Source organism: Achroia grisella, unplaced genomic scaffold (assembly GCF_030625045.1).
Source record: "Achroia grisella isolate CSIRO2021 unplaced genomic scaffold, CSIRO_AGI_Agris_v1 utg660, whole genome shotgun sequence".
Classification (NCBI taxonomy): Eukaryota; Metazoa; Arthropoda; class Insecta; order Lepidoptera; family Pyralidae; genus Achroia; species Achroia grisella.
This window is the reverse complement of record NW_026712984.1, coordinates 2,755,499-2,782,817: the sequence shown is the minus strand read 5'-3', so window position 1 is coordinate 2,782,817 and position 27,319 is coordinate 2,755,499. Positions and strand designations below refer to the sequence as shown.

The window sequence follows — 27,319 nt, the reverse complement described above, 5'->3', positions numbered from 1 at the left end:
TACCTAATTTAAAAGATAAGCGAACAGACCAGCGACAGCGACTTTGTTTATATCTAAAGATCATTAAGTAAGTATAAACATATTATGTTATCTGTGGTATATAAATAAACGCTAAGTCACAATGCTTAAAAATATATTAGCATAAAATAACTATTTTTTTAAATAGGTATTAACTCTTATAATCTCTACACACAAAGTTTGGCAAACTGATCGCATATTTCCTTGTGTTTCGGCCATTGCTGCACTTGACATTCTCTGTAATGCAAATATAAATAAAATTAATTATTAATTTAAATGTGCAATGAGTTACACAACATTTCGTACTTGTATATGTTCCTATTATAAAACATCACTATGAATAATACAGTAGAGTATCGTTCAGTGAGGTGGCATGTCAATCGCAAGTGAGACAAGACAGAATTAATATATATCAATACAGAAATTAATGGAGATGGATTTGAATTATATGAAAATTCTAAGGCCAGACTTTGTTTATGGTATAATTTCCGCAATGGACGGTGAAAGAGATCCTCGCAATTTAATGTTCCCATTTAATTTTTTACCATACCTACTTTTTATAGAAGCCTGTCCTTTCTCAGGGTCTACTCGATCTTTGTACCAAATATAATTTTGAATCAGTTCAGTAGGTGTGACGTTAAAGAGGAGACAGAGTTACTATTGCATATATAATATTAAGTAAGTATTATGATGAGCACATACCTGCCACAGTACCACTCGGTCTTGCACCGTGAACATTTCTTGCTGGCAGCATCACCACACCGCGCACACTTAGCACCGCCGCTGTCAAGCGCGAGCGCCGCATCGCTAGTATACGAGTCGAGCAGACGCCGCGCCATCTCGCGGGATTCCTCGGAACCGTCCATATGGAAGTGCTCCAACTGAGCTTTAGCAATGGATTTTGTGCGTTTGTGTATTTGCTTCATGTACGTTTCTTTTATCTGTAAATATTTAAAAAATTGGTCATCGTCAGCTCACAGCAGTCGACTGCTAGACGTCTTTACGCCACTGAGCACTTCTCTTCCAGTTACTACCTGCAACTCTACGTATGTCGCCGCTCCACCTAGCTGTGTGGTGTCCAATAAAAATATTTTGATCTGTGATTTTGATTTCTTTTTTATTTAAAAAAAAAACATATTTTTACTAATGTATGTCTAATTATGTCGAGATGAGATGAACTGACAAGAAACTCAGCTCGTAATATTATTAAATAAACGTTGTAGGTACATGTTTACAATAATACAGATTTATTTTTTAATTCAAATACTTCGTTTGCCAATTCGTGGTTTCCAATCTAGAACACGTCTATTCCAACGAGCATTGGTTACCGTTACCTGCGGTACTATTTCAATTAAAGTACACCCAGGATTCTTGACGCCGTTGGTGCGGTTGTGAAAACTTGAATAGTCTCCCACCGACAATCTGCACAGGAAATCCTTGAGGTCGCCCAATGGTGGTATTTGGTCGAGCATCACTTCGGTTATCTTTGATTGTAGCTGTGGACAGACCATACCATTGTGAGAATTAGTTATTATAGATAAGATCGTCTTTGTCCTTGATGGCGTTCAAATATTACAGCTCAGTAATGGCAAAGATAAGAACATTACATGTAATGGCAAAGCTGTTTTTGGAATGGCAAACAAGCTGATGGCCCACAGTATGTGATAACCGGCGCCTATGTACATGAATAGTACTACGGACATTACGTTATCATGTGACACCCGTGACGGTATCACGGGTAACTAATAAGTTGCCATTCCAGAGGACTAAGATGTCATGCATGTTATCTTGCAATATCACAGCCAGATTTTAACAAAATACAGCTTACAAAGCAGCTGATGAGAGAGGTTCCCAGGCCAAAACTTGTAATACATTCTACTTCGTAAAAAAAGTAGTTCCTTTAGCATCATATATTTATTTTTAAAACTTGAATACAGAAATAAAGCGGGACGAGGATTGTTAGTAAGTGGACTAAGAACGCCATTCCTAGCATGTCAGGTTGATTTCCACGCAGTTACTCCTGGAAACCATCGTGATAAATTGCAATTTGCTAAGATGGGCTAACTGACCTGACTTCATGTTCATCTTATCATCCTTCACTGGTGTCCAGCCAGTGTAAACCGTTAGCGCAGACGGGTGCACCATTCCATGATCATATTTAAAAAAAAACAAATACTGACCGAGCAGAAGGCGGCCCTGCGACACTCGTCGAGCGTGTAGTAGTGGTTCAGACGCGGCTGGAGTACCAGCTGTCGCAGACACAGCCACAGTTGAGCGGCGCTACGGTGCAGTTGAATTGCTTCTTCTGCGTTCGGCTTATTCCAACGACCAACTGCATGTATAGGCAAAGGAAGCTGCTTAAAGTAATATCGTAGCAAAATATATATTTAACGGTTATCTTAATTCTTTCTTAGAAGGTAGTATAATACATTATGGATGATGAATGGAAACATAAAAACAACACGGTTCTCTAATTTTTTTTATTTTGCAGACAGACAAAACGCAGGGGTAGTCATTCTTTTTGAAAAGGCCGTAAACAGAAATTATTTAGTAGATCATAATGGTATCGTGCTACCGTTTGCAGTGATGGTATATCAGGGTTGTGCACCAGTGGAAGAAAGTTGGATGAGTACGAAGTCAGGTCAGTGAGCCAATCATCCCAAATTTGTGACGAATTAATTACGATACTTTCCAGAGCTACCGCATGGAGATTGACCTTACCCTATTCCCAAACAAATACAATACTAAATGAAGCAGAGTTTCTTGCGAGTTATAGGCGCGAAGTACATTGCGTTAGATTTATATCTCAGATTACATGAATAAAGACATTTTGATTGATTGATGTGATTGAGTGCCGAATTGGTACTTACAGTTAAACGTTTGCATGTCACCCTTCTCGTCTATCTTCCTCCACGGTTCCAGTTTGAGGAGATGCGCGAGTAGTGATGGCACGTCGTTGGTTTTATACAAGTTGGTCGATATGGACGCACCCACACCTGCGGCCTCCATATGCTCCGTTATGTAGCTGAATAATTTAAAATTAAAACTAAATTCGATACCAAAAAAGAGGTTCTCAATTCGATTTTTAAAGCCGTGACGCCAAAAGAGGGATGTCGTATTGTCAAATGAATAGACCCCTAATGATGTGTTTTATTTTTGTTTAAAGGATGACGTGACCGAGATAGTTCTTAGTTACAAATTATGAAGATCTGTTCACACGTTTCAGTCTTCACCTTTTTGTTAGTTGGTACAGATCTTAGACGCATAATTTATTATATATAACTATTCTAATGCTGTTGGCCGCAGTTGGTCTTTAACTTCAGCGAACGATAGGGGGTGAGTGTCTGCACTCACTAGCACTTCAATCCCGCGGAAGAACTTATGGAGAGGCTGAAGGCCAACTCCCGCGTGATGTATACGTCTTTAGGAACTGGCTGACACGAAAAGAGTTTTCATTTCCAAAAATACCTTTTAGATCTAAGTTCGCTAGCTGTGCCCAAACACATCTCACCGTACGATAGAAATGCATCTCATGCTGATGTCGAATTGCAGATCGCGCTTCTGCCGGTCCAATTCTTCGACGGCCGTCTCGCACTCCATTTGCTTCGCGGTCACTGGCTTTAGGTAGCCATTTCTGTTTTAATGTAACAATTATAAACATGAGCTTGACTATGTTAGCTATTTTGATCATTTCTGTTACTTATGTTAAAGTAAAAAAGTGAATGACAGTTCTGCAGATAAAAAACAAATTAATAATGTTACCAACTGTAACTCTCTAATGGTATCCACATACATCGTATACCTAGTACAATACTGGATTAACTCAAAGTTTAAAAACTTAATTAACTTAAAAAAAAACAGTATTGCACATAAACACAGTGTAACAACAAGATTCTTGCTAAAAAGTGTAATTAAAAAAAATCAGTAGGTGTTGTACTAACTTTCAAATTTAAATTAACTATGACCGAATTTCGACCAATGGGCGACCCATAATAATAATAATAATAATTTTATTATTAATAATAATTATTAATAGTAATAATGACTTACTCAATTAAAACTACCATACTGGTGAGCTGTTCGACAGCGTAGTTAAGGAGGTCTACCACCACGTCGGCGATACACTGCGCACCGTCCTCATGGAACAGAACGGTCTCCAGAAGACCCACAGCCGCCGCCTCGTGGTACAACTGTATTTTTTTTATTTAATTGCTATGGCGGCCAACAAAAGTAGCATAAGTAAATATATGAACAGCACTATCGACATCACGACGTGACGCCTGTAATACAACTCTAAGAGTCGATAAGTAATGATACCATTAGTAACGAAATTATGGGATAATTGAGAATAAGGATAGCAAGCTTACATGCGTTGCAGTCAGGGCATCGCACGAGTCTTTTATCATGTAGATAATTCATATATTTCTTCGAATGAAATCTGTTTAAAGACCGAAACAGGTGAGACTAATGTACTCACGTAGATAACTTACTACAAAGTTTACCTATAGAATATTATATTATCTGTGCCTGTAGTAGCCAAATAATATGAAACATACGTTACCACCATATAAATACCAAATGTATTAGCGGGCGCAGGTTCCAATTTGAGTATCTGTGGGTATATTTTCATACGCCACACTTGTATACATATTGCTTCGTAAACTAAAACAGGCAACTGAAAAAAATGAATTAACGCTTTTATATAACGTGTAAATAACGTGGAATTAATTCAATATCCAAAATTTAAGATCACTGAAGTATTTTACAATGGTGTTGCCATAAATTGGAATAAACGGGAGTATATTAAATGAAGATTGAATCATAAATTGACAAGCGCCTTAATCATCTTTATAGCAATAATTAGTATTGAAAACTGTTGCTAATAAAAGTTCTCAGGATTTAATAAAAGTTTTGTAGTATTTCATACTGCATCGTGATGTGGTTAATCTGTTATAGTATAAATAGTTCCAAAATTAATTTTTAGTCATCTTTGTTTCTTCATAAAAGTGATTCGGTTTCATAAGTATTTTACCTAGCCTTCGGTCTCGGGGCGGATCGTGAATTTGTGAAGCTCTGGCTAAAACTTATTGGGCATACCTAATTATATTACTCAACTAAAAAAATACACAGACGAAAAACAAGCGACAGGGAATTTTCCGTTTCGTTCGATAGACGCGCACATCCATGGGTTGATTAATCTCAGGGTTGTCATTTTATGATAAGTTTTTTAATATTATAGATAATTTTTATAATAATGAATGTACCTTTCCACATGATATAAGTGTTTCTTTAGTCAGTTCCTCTTGCATAGATGACGCTTCTAAAACAGCCTGTTGGTTAAGTTTTTGCAGTCTAATATGCCAGTCTAACCACCTATAATAGTAAAAGCAGTAACAAAAATAAGGTATACCCAATGCAATTTACATTGTAACTTAGTTTTAGAAGTAAGTAGATATGGGATACGACACTAAGAACAATTTTACTGAATAAATAAAAAAATATACCTACAAACTCGTTTACATACAATCTAACTTTAGAAAGCTGAAATTTTAATGATACTTATATTTATTTTGTAACATAGGTAATAATAATAAAAAAAGTTGTTTTTGATAGATGTTGTGGTTACTTACGCTTGGTTTCCAATGTTTTCTATATGTGATTGTTCCATACTTTCAACAAACATATCTAATTCGCCTATTTCAAGAGCGCTCAATTGAGGGTCTTTTTCTACCATTTTGTATTTTGAGTGTATATTTTATGAATGTTCAGAATACTGTCTACAATTATTATTACTTGCTGGTAATAAATCTACTTAAAAATTATATTCTCTTAACATGAATAGGGTTGCTATGGAGACGTTTATTCGATCGTTTTTTTTAAATACCATTCTACAGGTACTTATGTCCTGAGTTTTGTATGTTCGCGCCACATTGCAGGAAATAAGTCAACTCAGGAACGTGTCATAAATGTACGTGTTTATATATGTACAGAAAATCACTTTTATCATTTTTATATAATATGTTATCATTGTTTGAATATGACTATTGCGATATTTACATTCAAACAATGATACTACAGAGGATACTATTTTTTATCTAATATAGAAATTGATTATTAGCATAGTGAAAAATTGCCTTAATACAAATATTGCCACTATAAAAATAGAACTAAAATGGCGATCACCGGAACTCTATTTTCTCTGTCGTTCTTTTGAATTTGACACACGTGCCGCGTGGAGTTTTGCCCCGCAGGTTGTTATAAAATTATATTTATATCTTTAAATTGGTCCTATTTTGTGTAAAAATAAAAAATATCTTCACTGTATAGTGTCAGTATTTGTAAATATTCAGTGATTTTTTTGTGTAAAGTGATAATGAAATTGAATGGATGTCATGCCGTTTCCAAAGCCTCTTGTTGTTCACTATGTCTGAAATCAAATGCTTATAGAAAATATTTAGAACATTTTGTAACTGGACGTAACTTTGATATGTGTTGTAAACAACTATAGTTAGAAGATAGGGACTAATATCAATATTTTTTCATTTCAGTATCCTAACCTCTCATAGTTACTTCACGCTTCTTTCGAAGTGTAGGGATTATAATTTCGTAGATTTATTAATATTTTATGCATTTGCAATATACAAATCCGAATAAGTATAATAATGAATAAATCGGGAACAAATAAATAAAAAACTATATTCTTTGTTTGCTCTATTGACTTTAAGAAATAGTGTGACTGTAAGAGATATTTCGATTTTTTATGACTAATATTGGTCAAAGACCATAATTATTCTGCAAGTAGTAGTAATCCCAAATCTTTCTAAATATTTCTATTCAAGATATTGTTTACTAAACTTATTTTTCAATTCATACTAAAATGATACTACATTATATTTGTAACATTTCATGTATTAATTCATGTTTAAATTGTTATTAAAGAAATGTTATCGAAAATTTCAGCACAATGGTTGCAACAACACAGAAGAAGGCTGATAAGCCTGCTGAGAAGAAGGCGCCAGTGAAGGGCAAGGAAGGCAGCAAGAAATTGCCCGCTGTCCCCGAGTCAGTGCTTAAGCACCGCAAACGCAGAGATGCGCTCAGAGCTCGCCGTGTACAGGTAAACACTATTTTACTAATTAATATTTTAACTATTTTTATTTATGGTTATAAAATATCCTGACATGGGTGTTGTTGTGAAACTATAAATTATAGTGTAATTGTTTTTTATAGTCAGGTGACTATAAAAACAGTAACTTGTTATTCTGAATATACCAAGGTTCGAAAAGTAATGTATTAAATTTTATGTATGGTGGTGTAATAATAATGTCATCACAGCAACAGCATCTAAGTATTACAAATTACTTTAAATAATGATACAAATATGAAGTGATGTGGTTTCTCATTAGATAAGTCTTAAGGATTGCAGTTGCATTGATTGTAATAGCACTTACTGTTATTTTGTGTCCAATGCATTCTTTTATTCTAATATTATAGATGTGAAAGTGTGTGTGTTAATTTGTTACCTTTTTACTACTATATGGCTGAATGGATTTAAAAATAAATCATTAAGATTGAATATATCACAGGATTCAAAATTCTTTTGTAAAACATGTGTGATTATGTAAACAGCATGGATTTATCAACAATGTTTAGCATAGTTCTAGTTAGATTATCTTATTAATATTATAAATGCTTGTGAGTATGGATGGATTTTTGTTACTCTTTCATGCAAAAACAACTGAAGAGTTTTTGAGGAAATTTTACAGTAGCTTATACATCAGAATAACATATAGGTGATTTATGCCAGGGCCACAGCTGTTATAAAATATAATTATTAGCAAAATGAAGATTGTTGAATATAGGCTAATTATCATTTAATAAGAGCTGACTGTGTATTAAACTATTTAGCTTGTCATATCATGATGATTCCTAATTCAAAGGCATAGTTCATCTGATAAAGATGCTGTAATATTTAATTCTGATATCTCTGATTATTGTATATTCAAATCTGTACTATTATTTGGAACAATATTAAAAAATAGTATTAATTCAGGTCACACTCAAGAGGCGTACAGCAGCCATCAAAAAGAAGAAGGAGATCTTCAAACGAGCTGAGCAATACGTCAAGGAATACCGTATCAGGGAGCGCGATGAGATCAGGCTAGCCAGACAGGTGAGAATATCTGCATTTTGTATGTCCAACTGAAAATCAGCCCTGGAAACCATTGTTTCCATGCTGAGTCGAGATACACATTCATTAAGTTGTAATGTTTGTAAATTGATGTTGGTTTTTTTAAGATACAAATGTCCTTGAGAACACTTTCATTATAAAGAGGCTTATTATAAAGTTTAAGAGTTTGTAAATGGTACTAGCTGTCCCGGCAAACATTGTTTTGCCATGTAAATTAAAATCACTATTAAAAAAATAGGATCAATATAAGGGTGAAAATTTAGGGTTGTATGTATTTTTCAATCCTATATAATAATAAAATATGTTGAGAAATTAAAAAAATATATTTAGGGGTGGATATGCCTTACCACTTAGGGGTAAGAAAAATAGATAATAGCCATTTCTCAGACCTACGGAATATGCATATAAAATTTCACAAAAATCGATCAAGCCCTATGGGAGGAGTATGGTAACTAACATTGTGACAAGAGACTTTTATATATAAGATTTAAAATTCACAATGCTGTCAATATTATCTGATTGAACACAGAATGTGTGCCTAGTGATTATATGTTGAATGTTGCATGCCTCATACATGTGTAGTTATTTAAAACAGCATTTAATCAAAAGAGCAACACAAGTTTCTTGCTCATTCTTCCTGTTACTTTATGGGGCAATAATTTTAAGAACGAAAAGTAAAGGGGCATGCCATAAAAAAGGTTGTACAAGAGTAAGTCCATAATTTCGTGCAATGCGCGCCTTTCTTGGACTGCAGTGTGATATGTGGGGATTATGCCTAATTTTGACCAATATTCTGTTGTATTGCAGGCACGCAACCGTGGTAACTACTATGTGCCCGGTGAAGCCAAGCTTGCATTTGTGATCCGTATCCGTGGTATCAATCAGGTCTCACCCAAGGTAAGCTGATTTTGATACACAAGATAAATTTTTATTTTAATTATATCTAGATAACTACTAATAAATCATTTTGAAAAGACTATGTTAGTTTCAGGATTATTGATACTGATTAAACAATGATGTGGTAATTACCAATCTAGATACTATAGTTGTGAAACAAACAAAACTTAGAGTTTTGTGACATGTAACAGGTGTTCCCATATAACATAGAGTTTACTTTAATTTGTATTGATGGGGAACTAGCATATAGTTTATATAACCAATATACTCATAGACCATTAAATATTTCCAAAAATTATTGTTTCATCCTTACATAGTATAAAATGAAGTCACTTCGGCAGTCTGTTCCCTTAGATCTTTTAAACTACGCAACAGATTTAATTATTTAATACAGTTTTTAGCAATAGGTTTATATATATAATACGTGTAGACCTATATGTAACTGTTGTGGGTGGCTATTTTTAATCTTAAAATAGAATATTCTTGTACAAATATTGTTAGTAATATACTAAAAATGTATCTTATAATCTTCTATACTATATAGGTGCGCAAAGTCTTGCAATTGTTCAGATTGCGTCAGATTAACAATGCAGTATTCGTACGACTCAACAAAGCTACAGTGAACATGCTGCGCATCGCCGAGCCCTACATCACCTGGGGTTACCCTAACCTAAAGAGTGTTCGCGAGGTGAGCATAACTATCTGCTATTTTTTATTGTATTTTGTAAGTGATACTAAATATTAAGCGATGTATTTGCTGAAATGTGAAATTCCGTTTCATTTGTAAAAATTTGGTGTGTGTGTCAAGTGTCATGTATTTTGACAGAAAAGCAATTTGCTTTATAAGATGTGTTCTGCTTAAGAGTGTTTAATAAACAGGATAAGAGGCATGACATCTTAGTCCTCAAAAATGTCGTGATGACTAGCTATACAGCCAGGACACTTCCTGGTCTTTGTAGCTCTAATATATTCTTATTAATGCAGAAAATTGTTAAAAACATCTGATATTTTCTTTTTGTTATGTAACTAGAATGTCAAATTAAACTGTCGGCCCACCTAACCGACAGTAGCAGTCGTCACCTATATATATGCACTGCACGAATAGATGTTGTTGCCATTCTGTCTAGAACCTACTATAGAAATGATCTTGTAAAGTAAGGTCTTCATTATATGCCTAATATAATACTTTATTTTTCAGTTGGTATACAAACGCGGCTTCGCGAAGGTGAACGGTCAGCGTGTACCGATCACATCCAACACAATAGTAGAGAACAAGCTGGGAAAGAGCAACATCATCTGCGTGGAAGATCTCATACACGAGATTTTCACTGTTGGTGACAAGTTCAAGGTAAATATAGTATCTAAAACTACTTTACCACACCAGTTCTTGCATATGACAATAAAATTATATAAATATTATTATTAATATTGCCTTAAAAATGTAGAATCTGAAACAAGAATTTAGACTTCAATTTTTAAAGAATAATAATCAAGTTTTCTTCCACGCTGATGACACTTTGCCGTTTTCAAGAAACAATTACTGTGTGTAGTGGAATGTTGGGATAGGGTTGCAGAAACATGGCGCTGTTGAGAGTTATAAAAAGAGTTCATTGTCTACATTTTTGATATATAAATATCTGTAAAATTTTTACCGTTTCAACTTTTTTATCTTATTATATTATTGCCTAGGATTTTTTTGTAAAATCCTATCTTAAATTACTAAAGATATAACATGCCCTAAATAGTTGTATTAATCTGATATTATTTGTATAATTGCAGTACGCAAGCAACTTCCTATGGCCATTCAAGCTGAACAATCCGACCGGAGGCTGGCGTAAGAAGACAATCCATTACGTCGACGGCGGTGACTTCGGTAACCGTGAGGACAAGATCAACGAACTCCTCAGGAGAATGGTCTAAATATAAATAGAGTATAATAAATATATTATGGTTTTTTATTTTCTGACGACTTATCAATTGATTCCACCTAGTTTTTTTAATGGAAGGGCGCATCCGTCTGAGCTAACGGTTTACGCGGGCCACCAGTGGTGGATGATGATCATAAGGTCAGGTCAGGTAGCTCACAAATTCACAGTAATTTATCACATTGGTATTCAGGGCGAAAGGCGTGGAGGTCAATCTGACAATACTTTGTTAGCAATGAGGTTATCAGTCCACATTTAACAATCCCCTTTCCCCCACGTAATTAGTTATGTGATGAACAGACCAAGTCATTATCGTTATGTAGTCCACTCCATGAGTGTACCAGAATGGCAGCCAGTAGAAACAAATCGAGAGATTTCGTAAGGAGCATTCTCCTTACAGTACAGTAAGACAATGTCATTACATTGTCTTACTGTACTACATAATGACCAGGACCCGTCTTTCTAGAGCGTATTAAATAAAAACAATATGTATTAATATGGGATTGATAGATAATCTCTATAATAATGTACGTATAAACATTGTGTCTGTTACCTTTTCACGACTGAACGGATCATAATGAAATTTGACTAGAAAAAGACTTATCTGAATAAAACTGAAGTTTCTGTTAAGATACATACCAGATCATATTAATATACACATTGTATTTTGGAAGGATATACAATACATTTTATACAGGAAAACAAGATATAAGATTTCTGTAATTTAATTTGAATTAAAATTATTTCATCACAGTTTTACTTAACATCAATAATAATCAATATCACAATGCAATTAATTATATAAAAATAAACCTCCACTGTACGCAGCTCCTAGGCCAAAGCTAAGGAGAGCTTGTTATGGGACAAGTAATATAAATACAAAAATATATTTTTATACATAGGAAACACCTAGAACGATACAATACTAATGAATACAAATGTTTGCATCGTGCGAGGATTCGAACCTATTGCCACTGGAAAGAAATGGAAGGTTTAGCACACAGCTAAACTGCTAGATGGTCTAGCGGTTTAGCGGTGCGTCATCACTGATACAATTAATCATTAGACAGACGGATTGCCTAATAGAGAACATGTATTCAATCTGCTAATTAAAATTAATTGACCACTATTTATTACAATTATGGGAAGGAATCATATTTTTACAAATGATCATAACATCATAGGACAATGTTGAATTCTTCAGTCTTTATAAAAATTACAAATCACGTTTGCGTGAACAAATGAGTATCATATAGGGAGGGCACCTATAATACTCCGTTGAAACTGCTCTGCTAGTGGGCGGAATCTTTCTAGGGAGTAATTCTCCATAATGCATGCTTTTAAATCCCTTTGAAGAGTCTGAAAAAAAAATAATATAGAAATATATTATGCAAAATTTATCAATAAATATTACATAATGATTAAGCAGTGATCTTAAAAATATATAAAATAGGTCCAGTAGTTTAGCCATAAATTAATTTGCAAAACATATTTGCTTGGTAGTGTCTTATTTTGACGAATAAAAGGTATGCAGTAGATATTCTCTGGCCATGCACGATTTAAACGTACGACTTGCAAACAAGTCTTCTTGTATGTATAGATAACAGATAAATAAATAAAAAGTAAATTAATAATTTAACACACCTCTGTGACAGTGTATAAGTTATAGATCACATACTCTCTTTCTGTGCGGTGGCTCTTGAAATTATTATAAATTATATTTGAAAAGAAATTCCTTATGTTAAATGATAACTTTATATTCACACTTGTAATTTTTAATACTGGCCATGTAGGATCATCATTGATTATTTCTAATTTAACTTTTTCATCACCAATATCAAATGATACATCACTTTTGGAATCTAAAAATTCCTCCCTTGTATATTCTTCAACGAGGAAGTTTGCTCTACTCACACTTAGGTGTTTTCTGCAGTAACTGTCATTTTTTAATATCTCTCTATAATTGACTGGAAGTTTCAAGTACAAAGACCAATTTGAGGAATTTGTTTTGGTTTTTGATACATCAATAAATTGAAATATATGCTTATGCTGATTGTATGCTACTTTATATATCAATTTTTCTATTGTATCACCTGATTCATTCATATGACATATATTAGTAAAATCATTAGCAGTTTTTATGAAATGCTCTGAATTTAATGGAAATTCTTTCTTATACAAAGTAGCCCATAAAAACTGTTTGCGATCATGAGCACCTGGTATTTTTACTATAATTTTTATTAAAGCATTCACTTCAAATATTTTGATATTTTTGTTATTTAACCCTATTAATATATTTACTTTTCTCAATGCTCCTTTTAACTTCACACTTGTAGTTTTAAGTATTTTTAAATCATTTGATAGTGTTACATGTATCTTTAAATCATTTAATAAATTAGATATCATATTAGCGAACATATGTTGCAGTGTAGTTGTGGTAATCTTAACAACAAGTAATAATGTATCTGCTTTAAAATATTCCCACATATTATCTGCAAGTATTAAATCTTTATTATCCTGTATAGCTTCTTGATAATTCTCATATACAACAATGCTGTGTTGTATTATGTCCTCCACTAAATCCTGCCTATTTGATAATGAGAGTGTTGTAATATAATTGCTTTCTTCTTGAACTTTCTTTATAACATCATTGTTCATCTCAATTTCTTCTAATATTTTATATAAATATTCAGAATTATTTAGAAGTTTCTCTGCGGGTGTGTACGGATCATTTGATGCTTTAATATATGATGTATCATCATCAAGTGGTATAACATATATCAATTTAGAATATGATGTACATATTAGATAATCTCCACATTTAGCAAAATCTTTAACCTGATTCACAATAAACTGTCGAAGATTTATATTGACATCTGAATATGTGTTTGTTGATGACCACATTGTTACACCATCTGTGTATATTATATTGTCATTCTGTCTTAAACATTTATAAATTGCTGTGTTCAAATGAATTATTTTTGGCTCCATGGATGTGTCTTGTAGTTCTAATGTTATTAAAGTTCCCATTTTTAATGAAATTAATAGAGATAAGTTTTCTTTTGCTATAATTTCTATATTACATATTTCTGAAGGGCATGTGTATAATTTTACAATTGTAACTTGTTCCTCAATCATTTTATTGCTAAATAAACAACTGTAAACTGTTAAATTGTCAAAAGACATCAATAAAATGGAGCAGTCGATAGACACTGTCTCACTAACTTCATAAATTTTCTTTATTGAATCAAAATGTACTGGTTCAATATGAAATGATGTTAGTAAACACTTATTTAAATTAGGTTTAGGTAAAGGCCACGGTCCAGAGTGTTTTATTGCAACTTTTTTCTCTAATTGAAAACTTGCATTAAGTTTGTGAAGACAGAGGTAGTAACATTCGGCTTCATATTGTAGACATAGAACATAGTCTTCATGGTAACGAGAAAACACCGCAACATCTTGTACTTTTAATTGGAAACTAGTTTTAAATCGTTTTTGAGCAGGGCTTTTAAATTTTAATGATGTTGTGTGAACGCAATGATTATTGTCCAGACATACAATATAGTTGTTACACACAATTAAATCATGGATTTGAAAATCTGGCATAAATATTTTCGCTGTACTCTCCAAATTGCGATTTTCGTAGACCAATATTTGAAATTTATTCCAGAGAGCTATCATAGATGTTGCTTCGTCGTAATTTATGTTTACGTTGTCGTACAGCTGATAGTCGCAGTTGAAGCACTTTTTTGTCCCTTCAATTTCTCCAGAGAAATCCATTTCATGAAAATAATATTTTAACCTTGCTGCGATATATGAGAAAAATGTAAAAAAGGCGGGTATTTATTTTCAAACAACGACAAGTTACACATATGAAAATAACCATAGCAAATGAAAACAAAAGCAAGTTTAAGATGTAATTTTTTTTTGGTTCTGATTATCTTATAACGTAAGGCAAAGGGAACTGTGCCCATACATGTCTGCATGTGTTTAATGTTCTTAATTTTCTTACTTTATTTTATATGTGTTGAATTGTTAAGATAATGTCGTTTTACAGTGTAAAAATGTTTTTGAGTTTCTTAATAGTTTAGTGCAAAAAAATGTTCATGAGTCTCTTAATAGTTCCTGAAGGGAGCGGAGTGATTACTTGCTCACAGATACTGATTGCTGTTGTTGGTTTAAAATTCGTTTAAATTAAAAGATTTAGTCCGATGCCTAGTCATTAGTTTTATGTTATCAATAAATATTTACTTTTCGTAGAATATCCATGATATTCTTGACAGCTTTAATCCGTATATTATATTATACATATATACGGATAGTTAATGTCTGTAATAATTTTCATAGGCAATGCAATTCTCTGTTAAAAGAAAGCATTGAATAGAGTTTACTGAATCCAATTTTGTATCTAATAGAATATTTTATAAATAGGACTGTTCAGTCGCTTGAAGATCATCAGCTCTTTTAAAGTTTACGAAAGAATGTACTTAACGAAATACTGTTAGTATTAGTTCTACTACTCGATACTAGATGGTTCTGTTCCTATGACAGCATACAACGAAAAAATTAATAATACAATACTCATTGTCATTGATGATCCAAATTTTTCACTCTACGGAATATTTTAAATTTTTTGTTTTCCCTTTTAGCCCTCGGCATATGTGTTGTACTTTGCTTAATGATTAATCCGGTACTGACATCTATGTATATGGTAATTCTGTTAATGAAACTAATTCATCGATTTACCTTTTAAAAACCTCCGCAACGCAGCTTGAGGGGAAAAGTGAATTGTTAGTGAGCTAATTACACTATTGCCAGCTATGTACCATGTCAGGTTGACCTCCACGTGGTTCCTACTGGAAACCATCGTGACAAATTCCTGGTGACCATCATAAATTTGTCACGATGGCCTAACTGACCTGATCTCAAATTCATCTTATCATCCTGCTCTGGTGCCCCGTTTGTGCAGGCGGGTGCTCCATTTCATGGCATCAATAAAAAACGCAGCTTGAAACGTTATATATTTAATGGATGATAATGTGCAAGCTTCTATGGCAAAGGTCACAAAAACCACCATGGTGAGAGAGAGAGAGAGTTCCAGAGAGTTTAGTACGATTATTAACTATTCCATCACTCCCTGAAATGTTAATTTTTTTTTATTATAAACCATGGAATTTACTTTATAAATTGTTGGATTCGGAATGGAATCGGAATTTCAGGAATGTGCTAAAACTGCGGGAATGAGCTAAATATTAATGAATAAAAACAAATCGTGTAACATCATTCTTTTACTCCACGAAACAAAATTTAAATAGATAAGTACACAAAGGTAATTTAAAAATTTCATAATTATTATTACAAAATGATAAAATTCTACGTACAGTAGACATTTTAAAAATAATGTAGACTTATTTTATAAACCATTCATTTAAATTACAGTAATATTCATAATAATTATTAATTAAGTAGTTGCTATCAATTGTTTTGTGCTAATTTTACCCAAATTTGTTATTCATATAATTTTTATTGCTTTTCTATGACGTCTTTGTCACAGACCTGAAGTGATGATTGGATAATTTTGCGAAAACTGACAATTTTTTTTGTATTACATTCCAAAGTCATGAATATTGATAAAAAGAAACATTACAACGAATGAGCAAATAATAATTCACAATTTTCATAGATGCGATTCCCTTTTCTGGGCTATGTGACAATATTGTTCGCAAATTACCTAATTCTCAAATAAGATTCATAAAACTTAAAATAATACTACCTTTTTAGGATCATATCTTTTTCTTTGATCCTTTGAGTATTTAGGACTCAAAGGATGAAGTAGGTACAGAAATTTTTTAACATAATTGATTGCATTAGGTAATTGTATTGTTCATATAATGTTATTTTCTATAGATATACGATTTTTTAGCAATACCTACATCTGACATGGCACTTACTTGTCTCACTTGGGTGATCTACAGAGTGTATTTGTTTACCCAATTTCGTTTTATATTTCATAAGATATTTTAAAGTCAAGTCCATATAACGAAACATTAGATTTTCTTCTACCTACCTATCTAACACTGTTCGACATCATTTAGTTATGTCAAATTGATAGAAAGTTTAACGATTACGTAGGAAACATTAAATTATAACTTGATTTTTACCAAATGGTTCATATGTAATTGCAAACCTTACATAAAGTAGAGTTGGATGGACTGTATGAAAGATATAACTAAACACTTTTTTAGATTATCTTTCATTCAAACGATACGTCCATACAATGATATCTAATAAAGTAAATACATGAAGGGACAATTGCGCTTAATCCGAAATAATTGAACGATAAGTCAAAATTGATGGTAGGTTTTATTGTGTAAGGAATGAAATGACTATTACAATTTTATGATTTAATATTATTTATTAAAAAAAATACAAGTAGATTTGGATGAATTTCCTCTGTATATTAATCGATTTAAATGACCTATACATGATACTTAAATCAGAGGCAATATCGGAGTAGTGGTAGTGAAGGTAAAACAGACTTAGCGAATCCTACTACATGAGGCCATGATTTCGCTACACACGCGGAAACCTATGAAGCGATTCAGCTCGCTGCCTACTACTGCTCCAATATTGGCCCTGATTTTAGTAGCGTGTGTAGACCGTTTTACTGAAATGTTGGTATTAGGTACTTGTTTAATAGTTGGCAATACAAAAATCCTTAAGACAATGAGGTAATTAATCAGCACAATATGAAGACAGATTCAACATTCAGCCAAAAATATAACTAAAATTATAATTTAAATTGTAATGGATTGTTATTATTTATTTACAAAAATTTTCGATAAATTAATAGGAGAGTTAGTAAAATTTATTTATATTCGTTTGTATTTCATCACAAAACTTTTCTAAAATCGTTTGGCACAGTTTATGTACGTACACATTATTTTTGATGTACATGTAAGTAGTCTTTATTATTCATTATAATATTAAAAAAATACTTTATAAGTATTTGTAAGCATAGACATTAATATGTACTTAATGAGCAAGTCAAATTACAGTATATAACGTTCAATCCATACAGCAACGTCAACAATTTGTTATATAAAAAGATACCTCGAAACCGCATTGCTCTGCAGAAAATATTTCAATGTATGTTTTTTTTAATTATGTTTTACGGCTCTGGATATTACAACTATCTGGTATTCTCAAAATTAAAATAAATGCCACTAAACCTGTATCCTGCCGACCATTTATTTACAGGCTGCTACTGTAACTCTCCTTCAGTTTTTGTTTTTTATTCGATCGGCCACTTGGTATTTACTATTTTTTTATATTTCGAAGGGTTTGTGAAACATAAAACTCTTTTTAGGTAGTTTGTTGGAAATTTCTTGTTACTTGAGTTCTTATTATTGAGTTTTTATCCACTAGTGTAGTAGTGTGTGTAGTAACTCAATCAAAAGTTGCGTGTAAATTATGCCATGTTAATAAAAATGGTCATACTGTATTCTATAAACTTATTTTATTACAATGACGTAGACTTGCTCCCGGAATTTTTATTATGGATGTTTTTGTATGATAGCTATTTAATTATATAATGAATAACAATGGGCTAGGTGTTAATTATGTAATGCTTTTACTAACAATTCTTATGTATAATATATTAAAATCGATGGCTTTGATATTTTATATTTTATAAACCATTTGAAAGTTGCAAATAAAATATATTTTTTTTGTACGTATAATTTATTTTTTTAATCTAATTGATATGGCTGTTTGTCAAGACTTACCAGATTGTAAATGGTAACCTTCGCCTATATACATGAACAGCACCTCGAACATCATGTTATCATTTCATTTGTCATTTATCCGTGATGCGCCTCATGCATTGCCATTCCTGAGATCTAAGATGTTATGCCTCTTATCTGCTTTATACCACCCTTAAGTGAAACACTGGTTACAAAGCAAGTTGCTCGACGGCTGTAATAGCTTAGACCAGGTACCCACGAAGACAACTTTTTACAAAGTCTCCTCATTAACTGTTGCAGATATTAATCTATTTTAAATCAGAATTGTTAGCAACAGTATTATATAATTAAGTACCACTTACTAGTTGAGCAAATTAATAACGACAATAGAAACAAGATATTATTATTCTGTACCTGTAATTCTGCACTGCAGCAAAACTAAGTTTTAGGCAAGAAAACAGCACATTTCATTATAATTATGTACAAAACAATAAATATTAAATACTTACTCGTTGGAAAATCAACGGGACGATTTCCAACTGAAAAACTAATTGGCACACGTTCACATTGAAATCACTAGCTTTACTAATCCTAAATACAAATTATATACTATGCACGTTCAGTGGTTTCATACAAATTGTCTGAGGATTGAAATCGCTATCACAATTAAGAAGCTTGTATTGAACTCGTATTTGTATAATTTCTTACAACATTGGGTCTTTTAAGTCAAGAGTGAATAGGTATTATTTGAGCTTGCGTGTAACAGCTTAGACCACATCATCACTTAACATCAGGTGAGATTGCGGTCAAACGCGCTCAAATTATGATATAAAAAAAAAAAAAAAAAAAAAAATTTGTACACTAACAACGCCATATATATAATATAACAACATGTATATACATGTTGTTATGTATACATACCTACATACAACATGTATGCGTTCTGTGACGAGGGGATGGGAGGGGTCTCAAATTATGTGACGTCATTTACAAAATCAAATATATCTACGTATTAAAAGACGAAATTTTAACTATTAAAGAACATTGTTAATATTTCTTTTCGTTTTCTTTTCTTTTTGTAAAAGAAATTTTCTTTTATACTACGTACCTTGCAATCAAGCATACGGCACATCTGATACTAAACGGTTACGGTAGCCTATGTGCGCCTGAGACACCAGGGGTGTCACCTACGTGTTACCGACCTTTAAAATGTAATATGACCAACTATCAGGTATGGGGAGGTGTTATAAAAATCACGAAATTTATGTTATGTATTTCGTGGATGGGCCCATACAAGGATTAGTAAATCACGAAATTTATGTTACGTAATTCGTGGATGGGCCCATACATGGGTCAATAAATCACGAAATTTGAGTGACGTAATTCGTGGATGGGCCCATACATGGGTCAATAAATCACGAAATTTGAGTGACGTAATTAGTGGATGGGCCCATACATGGGTCAATAAATCACGAAATTTGAGTGACGTAATTAGTGGATGGGCCCATACAAGGGTCAATAAATCCCGAAATTTGTGTGACGTAATTCGTGGATGGGCCCATATAAGTGCTAATTTCGGATTTAGCCGTCAAATTTGTTTATTTAATTATCGATTACTTTGTTGTTATTTCACCTCAGACAAGTTGTATGTTTTAATCGTATCACACGGATAATGTTCCTGGAAGTTATATTTCTATTTTATTGTATCGATACCACTATATATTTACAATAACAATTTGATATGTGTTCTTATTGCGGTGGATGCGTAGGTGGAACTGATTATAGTACGAACTGTTTTCTGTTCTATTATGATTATTGAGAACCCGTGTATCTACAATAAAGTCATCAAATTTATTGTCGCAGGTATCATTGGGTCTGAATGTCTCATTAAAAAATAACGGAATTTAACTTCAAGTTTGCAAAATATCGATTTACAAATCAAAATAAAGATTTACAAACTCATTCACTGTAATAAGGATTTCTATTCTATGATTTGTAATTTGTATTCAGAATCTCTGATATGAATGTTATAGAATGTATAACAAACATCCATAGTCCCACCTACGTTGAGATGCGAAACATTATAATTTAAATATTAAAATTATTCGCCTCCAAAAACAATGAGAAACCAGTTGTTATGTATACCTACATTATAAATGCTTATTAATACTAATGTGTTATATCTATAACTATATATATACAAATTCTCACAATCTCGAGTATTATAATTGCACTTTATTCGTATGCGGGTCGCGTCCGTGTCGCGTTCATAAAAATAAATACGCAATCTCACATTTAATGGCAGTCAGATATTTTGTATATTGGCATTCGAGGAAAGCATTTCTTGTCGGATGCTTTTGCCTCAGTATTTTTTTAAATTTTAAAAGTAATTATCTATTAGTCATAATTAAATTAATATTTTTTTTCCTGATTTTTAATAAATATCGTTAATTTTTTATAAAGATGTCATTACGCGTTCAGAGTTCTGTTTAACTTATAGTCCTAGAATATATGGACTTAGATTATAAGTCTTTAAATTAAGAACTCTATTTTAATGTAGGGCCATTTCCATAATGACGTGCCGTATTATCGTAAGTGACGTCATACCCATAACTATTTCCCATATAGGATGGCATGTACCGACGATACCGTCGTCCGTCTTATGTTACTTCTTGATATCGGGATCCATCTTCGTCTTGTCCATTGAAGATGACACCATACCGCTTTGTGGGTATAATTTGTCTAAATGCTTGAGTGATTCGTTCAGGAAATTCTGTAATTAAAAGAAAATATTTTCTAAACTCTAATTACCAAATGATGATTGTTCAATTCTAGATCTTTAGAATTTAGAATTCCTTCTAGTTTCTAGATGATGTAATAGTTTAGCCAACTGCAATACTCTCATTGTCGCAGATTTGGTTCTAGTGCGGCACAAATAATTATGTTTGTATTATTTTTAGCGTTTTCTAAATGTCGTAACTTAACTAAACTAAACAACCTTTCTCAAGAAGTGGGGTATAAAATACAAAAATGTTTTTATCAAACTCGATTCAAGATATATTTCAAAGCCTATATTTTCTTTATCGTTAAAATAGCTAAAAAACTGATCATCACCTGAACGTCCCGTCACCATGTGACGCCCGAGGCTCATGCATTGCCATTCCGGATTAATGCCATGCCACGCCTCGGTAGGTACCTTGTAATTTTACTGTTTTATCTTAACTTAAATACTTCATGCCTCTTCAATCGAAACGTCTTACAAAGCAATGTACCTACATGGTTTTTGAAATAGATGCATTGGAATAGAAGTCCTCACGCAGACGATGTTGTACAAAATCAAAAGAATTACTATCTACATATATTAGCTCTAAGGTTTCTATTTTCAGTTGAAAATAGTTTTTTATAGTATAGGGGACAAACGAGCTTTCGGCTCACCTGTTGGTAAGTAATTGCGGCCGCCAATGAGCACCCACAATACCAGGGGAAATGCAAGTGTGTCGCCGGCCTTTTAAGAAGAGATAAACTCTTTTCTTGAAGGTATCAATATCGTATTGGTTCGGAAATACCATTGCTAGAAGGTGATTCCCCAATATGGCTGTGCGTGGCAAAAAGTTTCTCGAAAAATGCACTGTGGAGGACCGCCATTTATCCAAATGGTCAGGATGGTATTTTAAAATTTTAGGTATTATGGCTGTCCAAAATAGACACCACTGGAGAAGAAAGATTAGGAGAGCCGACCCCAAATGAAAATGGGATAAGGCCGTAAGAAGAAGAAGAAGGTATTATGGCTGTTACCAAGTTAGTTCTAACAACTTCAGATTTTTTTTAGTATAGAATAATAAACAAGTTTGTACCTGTATGGCAGTGAGTGCGGCCACTATGGCAGGCCCGCCGAACCCGTGCGATATGAGTGAGAAGTGAGTGAGGTGTCGCTGTATCGCCGGCTCGAGGAGATGCGGCGGCCTCGTATTGCAGAGCGGTGATCGGTCTTGGTTGAGCAGGTCCATCAACTCCTTTGTCACCTGGCAGAGAAGGCAGGGGTTGAAAGACAACAGCATTTTTATTTCATATAGGAGAATATGATTGTTAAAAGGTTGCTATGTTTGTTAATTATTTATTAATCATAAATATATTTGTTGGTAATTTACCATATCTTGTAAAATTTAATATTTGCATATCAGTTGTAAATTTACCATACATGTTATATACTGTATAATAGATGGCCTTGAGTGTACATAAAGCTATCCAGATTTTTAGCACATATTAACTAATTTTAATTGCAAATCTTTGTTTTGTTTTGAATAAAATAAATAAATTTCTATTTCTATACGGTCTTGTTATATTTAGTGACCTGTTTGGTGGCCTGCAGTAGGTCCCTGCGGCGACGCGCGTCGTGTTCTGCGTACTGCCGCGCGAGGTACTCCGCGAGCGCCCTCGCAGGGAACTCTGTCTCGCATACGTAGCCGAAGTCCCGCGCCAGGTGCACTGCCTCCGCTGTAACCAATTGGATAGGATGAAATAAAGGACAGGAGGTGAAATATGGGTATAAACTTTATAGTTTACAAGCGAACTTGCGCCTCAACTTATGGTTGCTGGCCCCTTAAGAAAGACTAAGGTCTATTTTTGGAGGTTAAAAAAAAATACATATATAGGATATAAATTTTCATCCCCTCTTTCTTTTAATATGTGAAAATTCATCACAAAGATAGTCCTCCCTGTCATAGAGATAGCAAGGCGGGTGTAGCATGGGCAGGTTAGCAAGAACTGAGAAAGAATTTCGCAAATTGGCGCAGTAGTTCCGAAGTTTACATTTTTCGTAACAAAATCTCTCTTTATTATAATTAGTTTGAATATAGTTAATATCTTGCTGGTATATTTTGTTACCTTCCACAAGAGATGTGAGGAGAGTGACATTGGCAGCTTTCCGCCGTCCCGCTGGCAAGTTTAGGCCGATCTTTTCCAATTTCTCGCGGAGCAGCCGACCGCCATTTTTGCTTTTCGCTCTGTAACAAATTTTCACAATAAAGCACCTAATATACTGGAGAGTAATTGTTTAAAAGTATACAATTAATGAATTTATATCCTCTAATCCAGAGCTTCTCAAACTTTTGGCTTCACGAACCCCTATTTTATTTGCTAGATGATAGCGAACCCTTAACTAATTAAATAATTCTCCCCAAAGAAAATAATAAAATTAATAAAATAAACTTCATTTCTTTAATATTAATGTGATAGGTAGGTTTGGGTTTCATGTCACGTAATTTTATACAATTTTAACCTTAACTGGGTACTAAGTCCATTTCTGTATTTCGTTTTTAGCATGCTCAGGTGTGAATAATTATGCATAATTAAAAAAAATAGATACATATAAGTCTGCACTCCTTCTCCATATAAACTATAATTGTGCGAAATTTCATACACCTCGGTTCGCGCAAATTTCGTAGTAAGAGGTATAAAGTTTCTGCTCACATATTAATATGTAAGTAGGTATAATTTTAATTATGGACACTCGTCGCCGTCGATACAAGAAATTTACAACGGATATGATTAAAATAAATGATGCGAGGCACAGATTCATCTTTTCCGCTACATAATACGTGCCATATTTACCATCACATCAATCGACAATATTAATTGTTTTCATATGAGTTTTTGATTTGAAGCCAATAGAGCACAGTATGGGATCTGAAATTCTAAATACACTCTACTTAACCCAGTAAACTCATTTTGATATTATTTATTGGGTCGATGTCTTGTAAGATGGATTTCACATCTTACTTTAATAATAATAATAATAATCTCAGGACAATTCACACAGCGTCATCTAGACCCAAGTTAAGCTAGCTAAAGCTTGTGTTATGGGTACTAGATAACTGATATATATACATAGATATTTTTTTTTTTTTTTTTAAATACATACATATTATATATAGAAAACACCTAGACCGATACAAACAATCACACTCATGAATACAAATGTTTGTACCGTGCGAGGAATCGAACCCGCGACCATCGGTCGTAAAGCGGTGTACTAGACCGCTGGACCACCGAGGTCGTCGACATCTTACTAATAGTATTATCATTTTTTTGTAATTGTTATGTGTATATGAGTGTGCGTGTATGCATATATGTGTCTTTTAATGGTTAGTTATTTATATTTAGTTATATGAACATGTGACTGCAATGGTGGTTGTCTATAATATTGCTCACATTGTCTCTAAATTATTGTATCATTGTTAATAACTCTTTAGTTTATATAAGGAAAATATAAATTTGAAAATTGTACATTTCTTGTCATCGTTAGATCAATAAATTTACGCGATGGACAAAAGTACTCTATATATTATTATTGGGTTTGCTGTACTGTCCAATAATCATTGTATTATTTGTGCAATAAAGAATATTTATTAAAAAAAAATAGCTTAGACTGGGATCCCTACGCAGACAACTTTTTACAGTCTACCTTAAACCATATCCTTGGGAAATAATTGGAAACCACTGTACTAGTCTAAGATGCTGTTTATATTATGTTACCAGTGTCTCATCTGCTTAAAACTTAACTTTCGTTTTGCATATTATAAAACAACCTGTTACCCGCGTTTTTGTCTGCGGGGTAGTTAATGATTTTTATTAAAATAATTAAAAGTACCCTAAGTTACAACTTATGACATTAAGTATCTGCGAGTGAAAGTTCCGTCAAAATAGGTCCAGCCATTTCAGAAATTAGACAGGCAAAAATTAAAAAACTTCTTTGATGAGTAGTCCTGTGTAAGTACCGTATACACTTTCATATGCATTTAGTGAAGTTTATTTGGTAATTTGAAATTACAAAAAGTCAAATCAAATTTATTTGCCTAGATAGTTTATTACTTTGAAATGATCACGCATACCCACAGTTTAAATACCTGTACAGATTTATCTCTGAGCGAGTCGTTGAACTTAAAAAAGAAATAATTAAGCAGTACATAGGTACTTACGCCCGTCAGAAACGTGATGGGTTGCGTGCGAGCGATGTCGTTAGTTACTGCTACTGACCGCTAGATCGAGCTACCGATAACCTATCGATTACCGTCAAAATCATAATTTGTGATTGACGCGTAGAAAGTTGTCCGAAACCACTTACGATTTGTATCATACACAAATATTACAAGTAACTTTATCTCTTCGTAATAGAGTTGGATTTTAATCGTTAAATGAATTTTGGACGGTAGAATTTAAAATTGTTGTGCAATAACGTAGGTATGAACGTGCTACTAGTTTTAACCGTCAGTGAATAAATATGCTCGTTAACCGATTCGTTTTCGATGAATTTATTCGATGATTTTCGAATAATGCGAATGAAAGAATCCGGCGATTGTTATGACTTTTGATTGATTCGAAAAGGTATCTGCGTATTCTATTTTTCAATACAATATAATTATTGATAGACAGTTAATTGAGTTTGTGAAAAGAATGTTGTAGTTCAATCAAATATTAACAAAAATATTTTTTAATGTTTAAACGATAAATGTCATATGTATGTATTCATTTTTAATTTGAATGCAAGTTTTTTACAGGCAATGGGTCATATGAATAAAGTTTAATTGATCGCTTTGTGTTTTGAAAAATAATAACATTTATAGTTCGGGGCCGTGGTAAAATGATTTGCTGGTAAATTTAAATCTCCGTTAGGAATGGAGGGCAAATGTAAGTAAGTAGATAGAAAGATTATTGAGTTACACTTTGTACAAAGTGTTCGTGGTGTTGTTCCTGTATATAAACATGATGGTTATAACTGTCAGGTGCTATGGACCTGGTCGTTGGTTTGTTTACATTCCAGTTTTGTAACAACCGAACATTAATACGTTGCAGTACAGTAAAAACAATGTGTTTAACATATACCTATATTTATAAATTCCCAAGGAAACAACGGCTTTTTTTGGCAGGTATCTGATGTAATAAGGAGTAACTTAGGCTACTTTTATATCAGTAAAATAAAGTTAAATTCCACGCGGACGAAGTCGCGGGAACAGCTAGTACTTAAATAAAATGAAGGGCAGTATTCGGAAAATGAATCCTCAACTCGAATACATCTCTATAAATGTATACCTACGTACATTTCATATATATATGTACCTAATGTACTCTTATCTGATAGAGATCTACTTACTCCATTGTCTCCGTGACGAATAACTAAAGACCGTTAAGTTATTGCATTCAGTTACAAAAATTACATCTCAGCAACGTTTATAATAACCCAGGACGATTAACACCGCGTCATCTAGTCCCAAACTAAGCAGAGCTTGTACTGCGGATGTCAAACCACAGAAATACTTATTTTTTTGTAAATACATACATGTACAATTTGTTTTAGTTTTGTCGCGACTGAAAACATACGAGAAAATATAATATATTTTGGTTAATTTTGAAATAAACATTTCTATTTTAACAACAGATATTTTTAAGATATTTTTAATTACCTACTGAGATATACTCCAGCGAATACTTAAAGTAATACATATATGGTTTTAGACACTTTAATATTGATATTACCTACCATCTAA

General features: G+C 33.0%; 4 protein-coding genes across 7 annotated transcripts in view; 1 reads left to right on the top strand and 3 right to left on the bottom strand.

The window, feature by feature from the left end:
- Positions 1–35: 35 nt before the first annotated feature.
- On the bottom strand, positions 36–5,782 carry LOC131849796 (zinc finger MYND domain-containing protein 10). The gene is made up of 10 exons (XM_059199916.1): positions 5,649–5,782; positions 5,283–5,391; positions 4,580–4,693; positions 4,069–4,208; positions 3,530–3,652; positions 2,889–3,043; positions 2,199–2,350; positions 1,353–1,514; positions 721–959; positions 36–255 (listed from the first exon to the last, which is right to left on the bottom strand). Exons 1-10 carry the CDS (start codon positions 5,750–5,752, stop codon positions 186–188), a joined length of 1,368 nt encoding a protein of 455 aa, XP_059055899.1. The 5' UTR covers positions 5,753–5,782; the 3' UTR covers positions 36–185.
- Positions 5,783–6,190: 408 nt separating this feature from the next.
- LOC131849601 (large ribosomal subunit protein uL30) lies at positions 6,191–11,051 on the top strand. The gene is made up of 7 exons (XM_059199707.1): positions 6,191–6,269; positions 6,979–7,135; positions 8,072–8,191; positions 9,017–9,106; positions 9,651–9,794; positions 10,305–10,454; positions 10,886–11,051. Exons 2-7 carry the CDS (start codon positions 6,983–6,985, stop codon positions 11,024–11,026), a joined length of 798 nt encoding a protein of 265 aa, XP_059055690.1. The 5' UTR covers positions 6,191–6,269; positions 6,979–6,982; the 3' UTR covers positions 11,027–11,051.
- Positions 11,052–11,785: 734 nt separating this feature from the next.
- On the bottom strand, positions 11,786–14,923 carry LOC131849751 (uncharacterized). Its single transcript, XM_059199866.1, has 2 exons — positions 12,676–14,923; positions 11,786–12,390 (listed from the first exon to the last, which is right to left on the bottom strand). Exons 1-2 carry the CDS (start codon positions 14,809–14,811, stop codon positions 12,280–12,282), a joined length of 2,247 nt encoding a protein of 748 aa, XP_059055849.1. The 5' UTR covers positions 14,812–14,923; the 3' UTR covers positions 11,786–12,279.
- A 5,385-nt stretch (positions 14,924–20,308) lies between these two features.
- The window catches only part of LOC131849590 (transcription factor AP-2-epsilon), a 135,363-nt gene continuing 128,352 nt past the window's right edge, over positions 20,309–27,319 (bottom strand). For all 4 annotated transcript variants that reach the window (XM_059199691.1, XM_059199690.1, XM_059199692.1 and 1 more), the window contains 4 exons: positions 23,661–23,779; positions 23,128–23,270; positions 22,631–22,798; positions 20,309–21,549 (listed from right to left, as the gene is read on the bottom strand). In XM_059199691.1, the coding sequence (XP_059055674.1) occupies positions 21,442–21,549; positions 22,631–22,798; positions 23,128–23,270; positions 23,661–23,779 (538 nt within the window). In that variant the 3' untranslated portion in view covers positions 20,309–21,441. The remainder of the gene's footprint in view (positions 21,550–22,630; positions 22,799–23,127; positions 23,271–23,660; positions 23,780–27,319) is intronic.

What these genes read in the sequence shown, in the direction of transcription:
- LOC131849796 (XM_059199916.1), bottom strand. Translation starts at nt 5,752, where the DNA reads ATGGTAGAAAAAGACCCTCAATTGAGCGCTCTTGAAATAGGCGAATTA. An exon ending in CATTTGGTATTTATATGGTG is followed by an intron (nt 4,209 to 4,579) that starts GTAACGTATGTT and finishes AAAAAAATACAG; the next exon opens with TTGTACCACGAGGCGGCGGC. An exon ending in ACCGAGTGGTACTGTGGCAG is followed by an intron (nt 256 to 720) that starts GTATGTGCTCAT and finishes TTTGCATTACAG; the next exon opens with AGAATGTCAAGTGCAGCAAT.
- LOC131849751 (XM_059199866.1), bottom strand. Translation starts at nt 14,811, where the DNA reads ATGGATTTCTCTGGAGAAATTGAAGGGACAAAAAAGTGCTTCAACTGC. An exon ending in ACTTATACACTGTCACAGAG is followed by an intron (nt 12,391 to 12,675) that starts GTGTGTTAAATT and finishes TTTTTTTTTCAG; the next exon opens with ACTCTTCAAAGGGATTTAAA.
- LOC131849601 (XM_059199707.1), top strand. Translation starts at nt 6,983, where the DNA reads ATGGTTGCAACAACACAGAAGAAGGCTGATAAGCCTGCTGAGAAGAAG. An exon ending in TCAGAGCTCGCCGTGTACAG is followed by an intron (nt 7,136 to 8,071) that starts GTAAACACTATT and finishes GTATTAATTCAG; the next exon opens with GTCACACTCAAGAGGCGTAC. An exon ending in TCAATCAGGTCTCACCCAAG is followed by an intron (nt 9,107 to 9,650) that starts GTAAGCTGATTT and finishes TATACTATATAG; the next exon opens with GTGCGCAAAGTCTTGCAATT.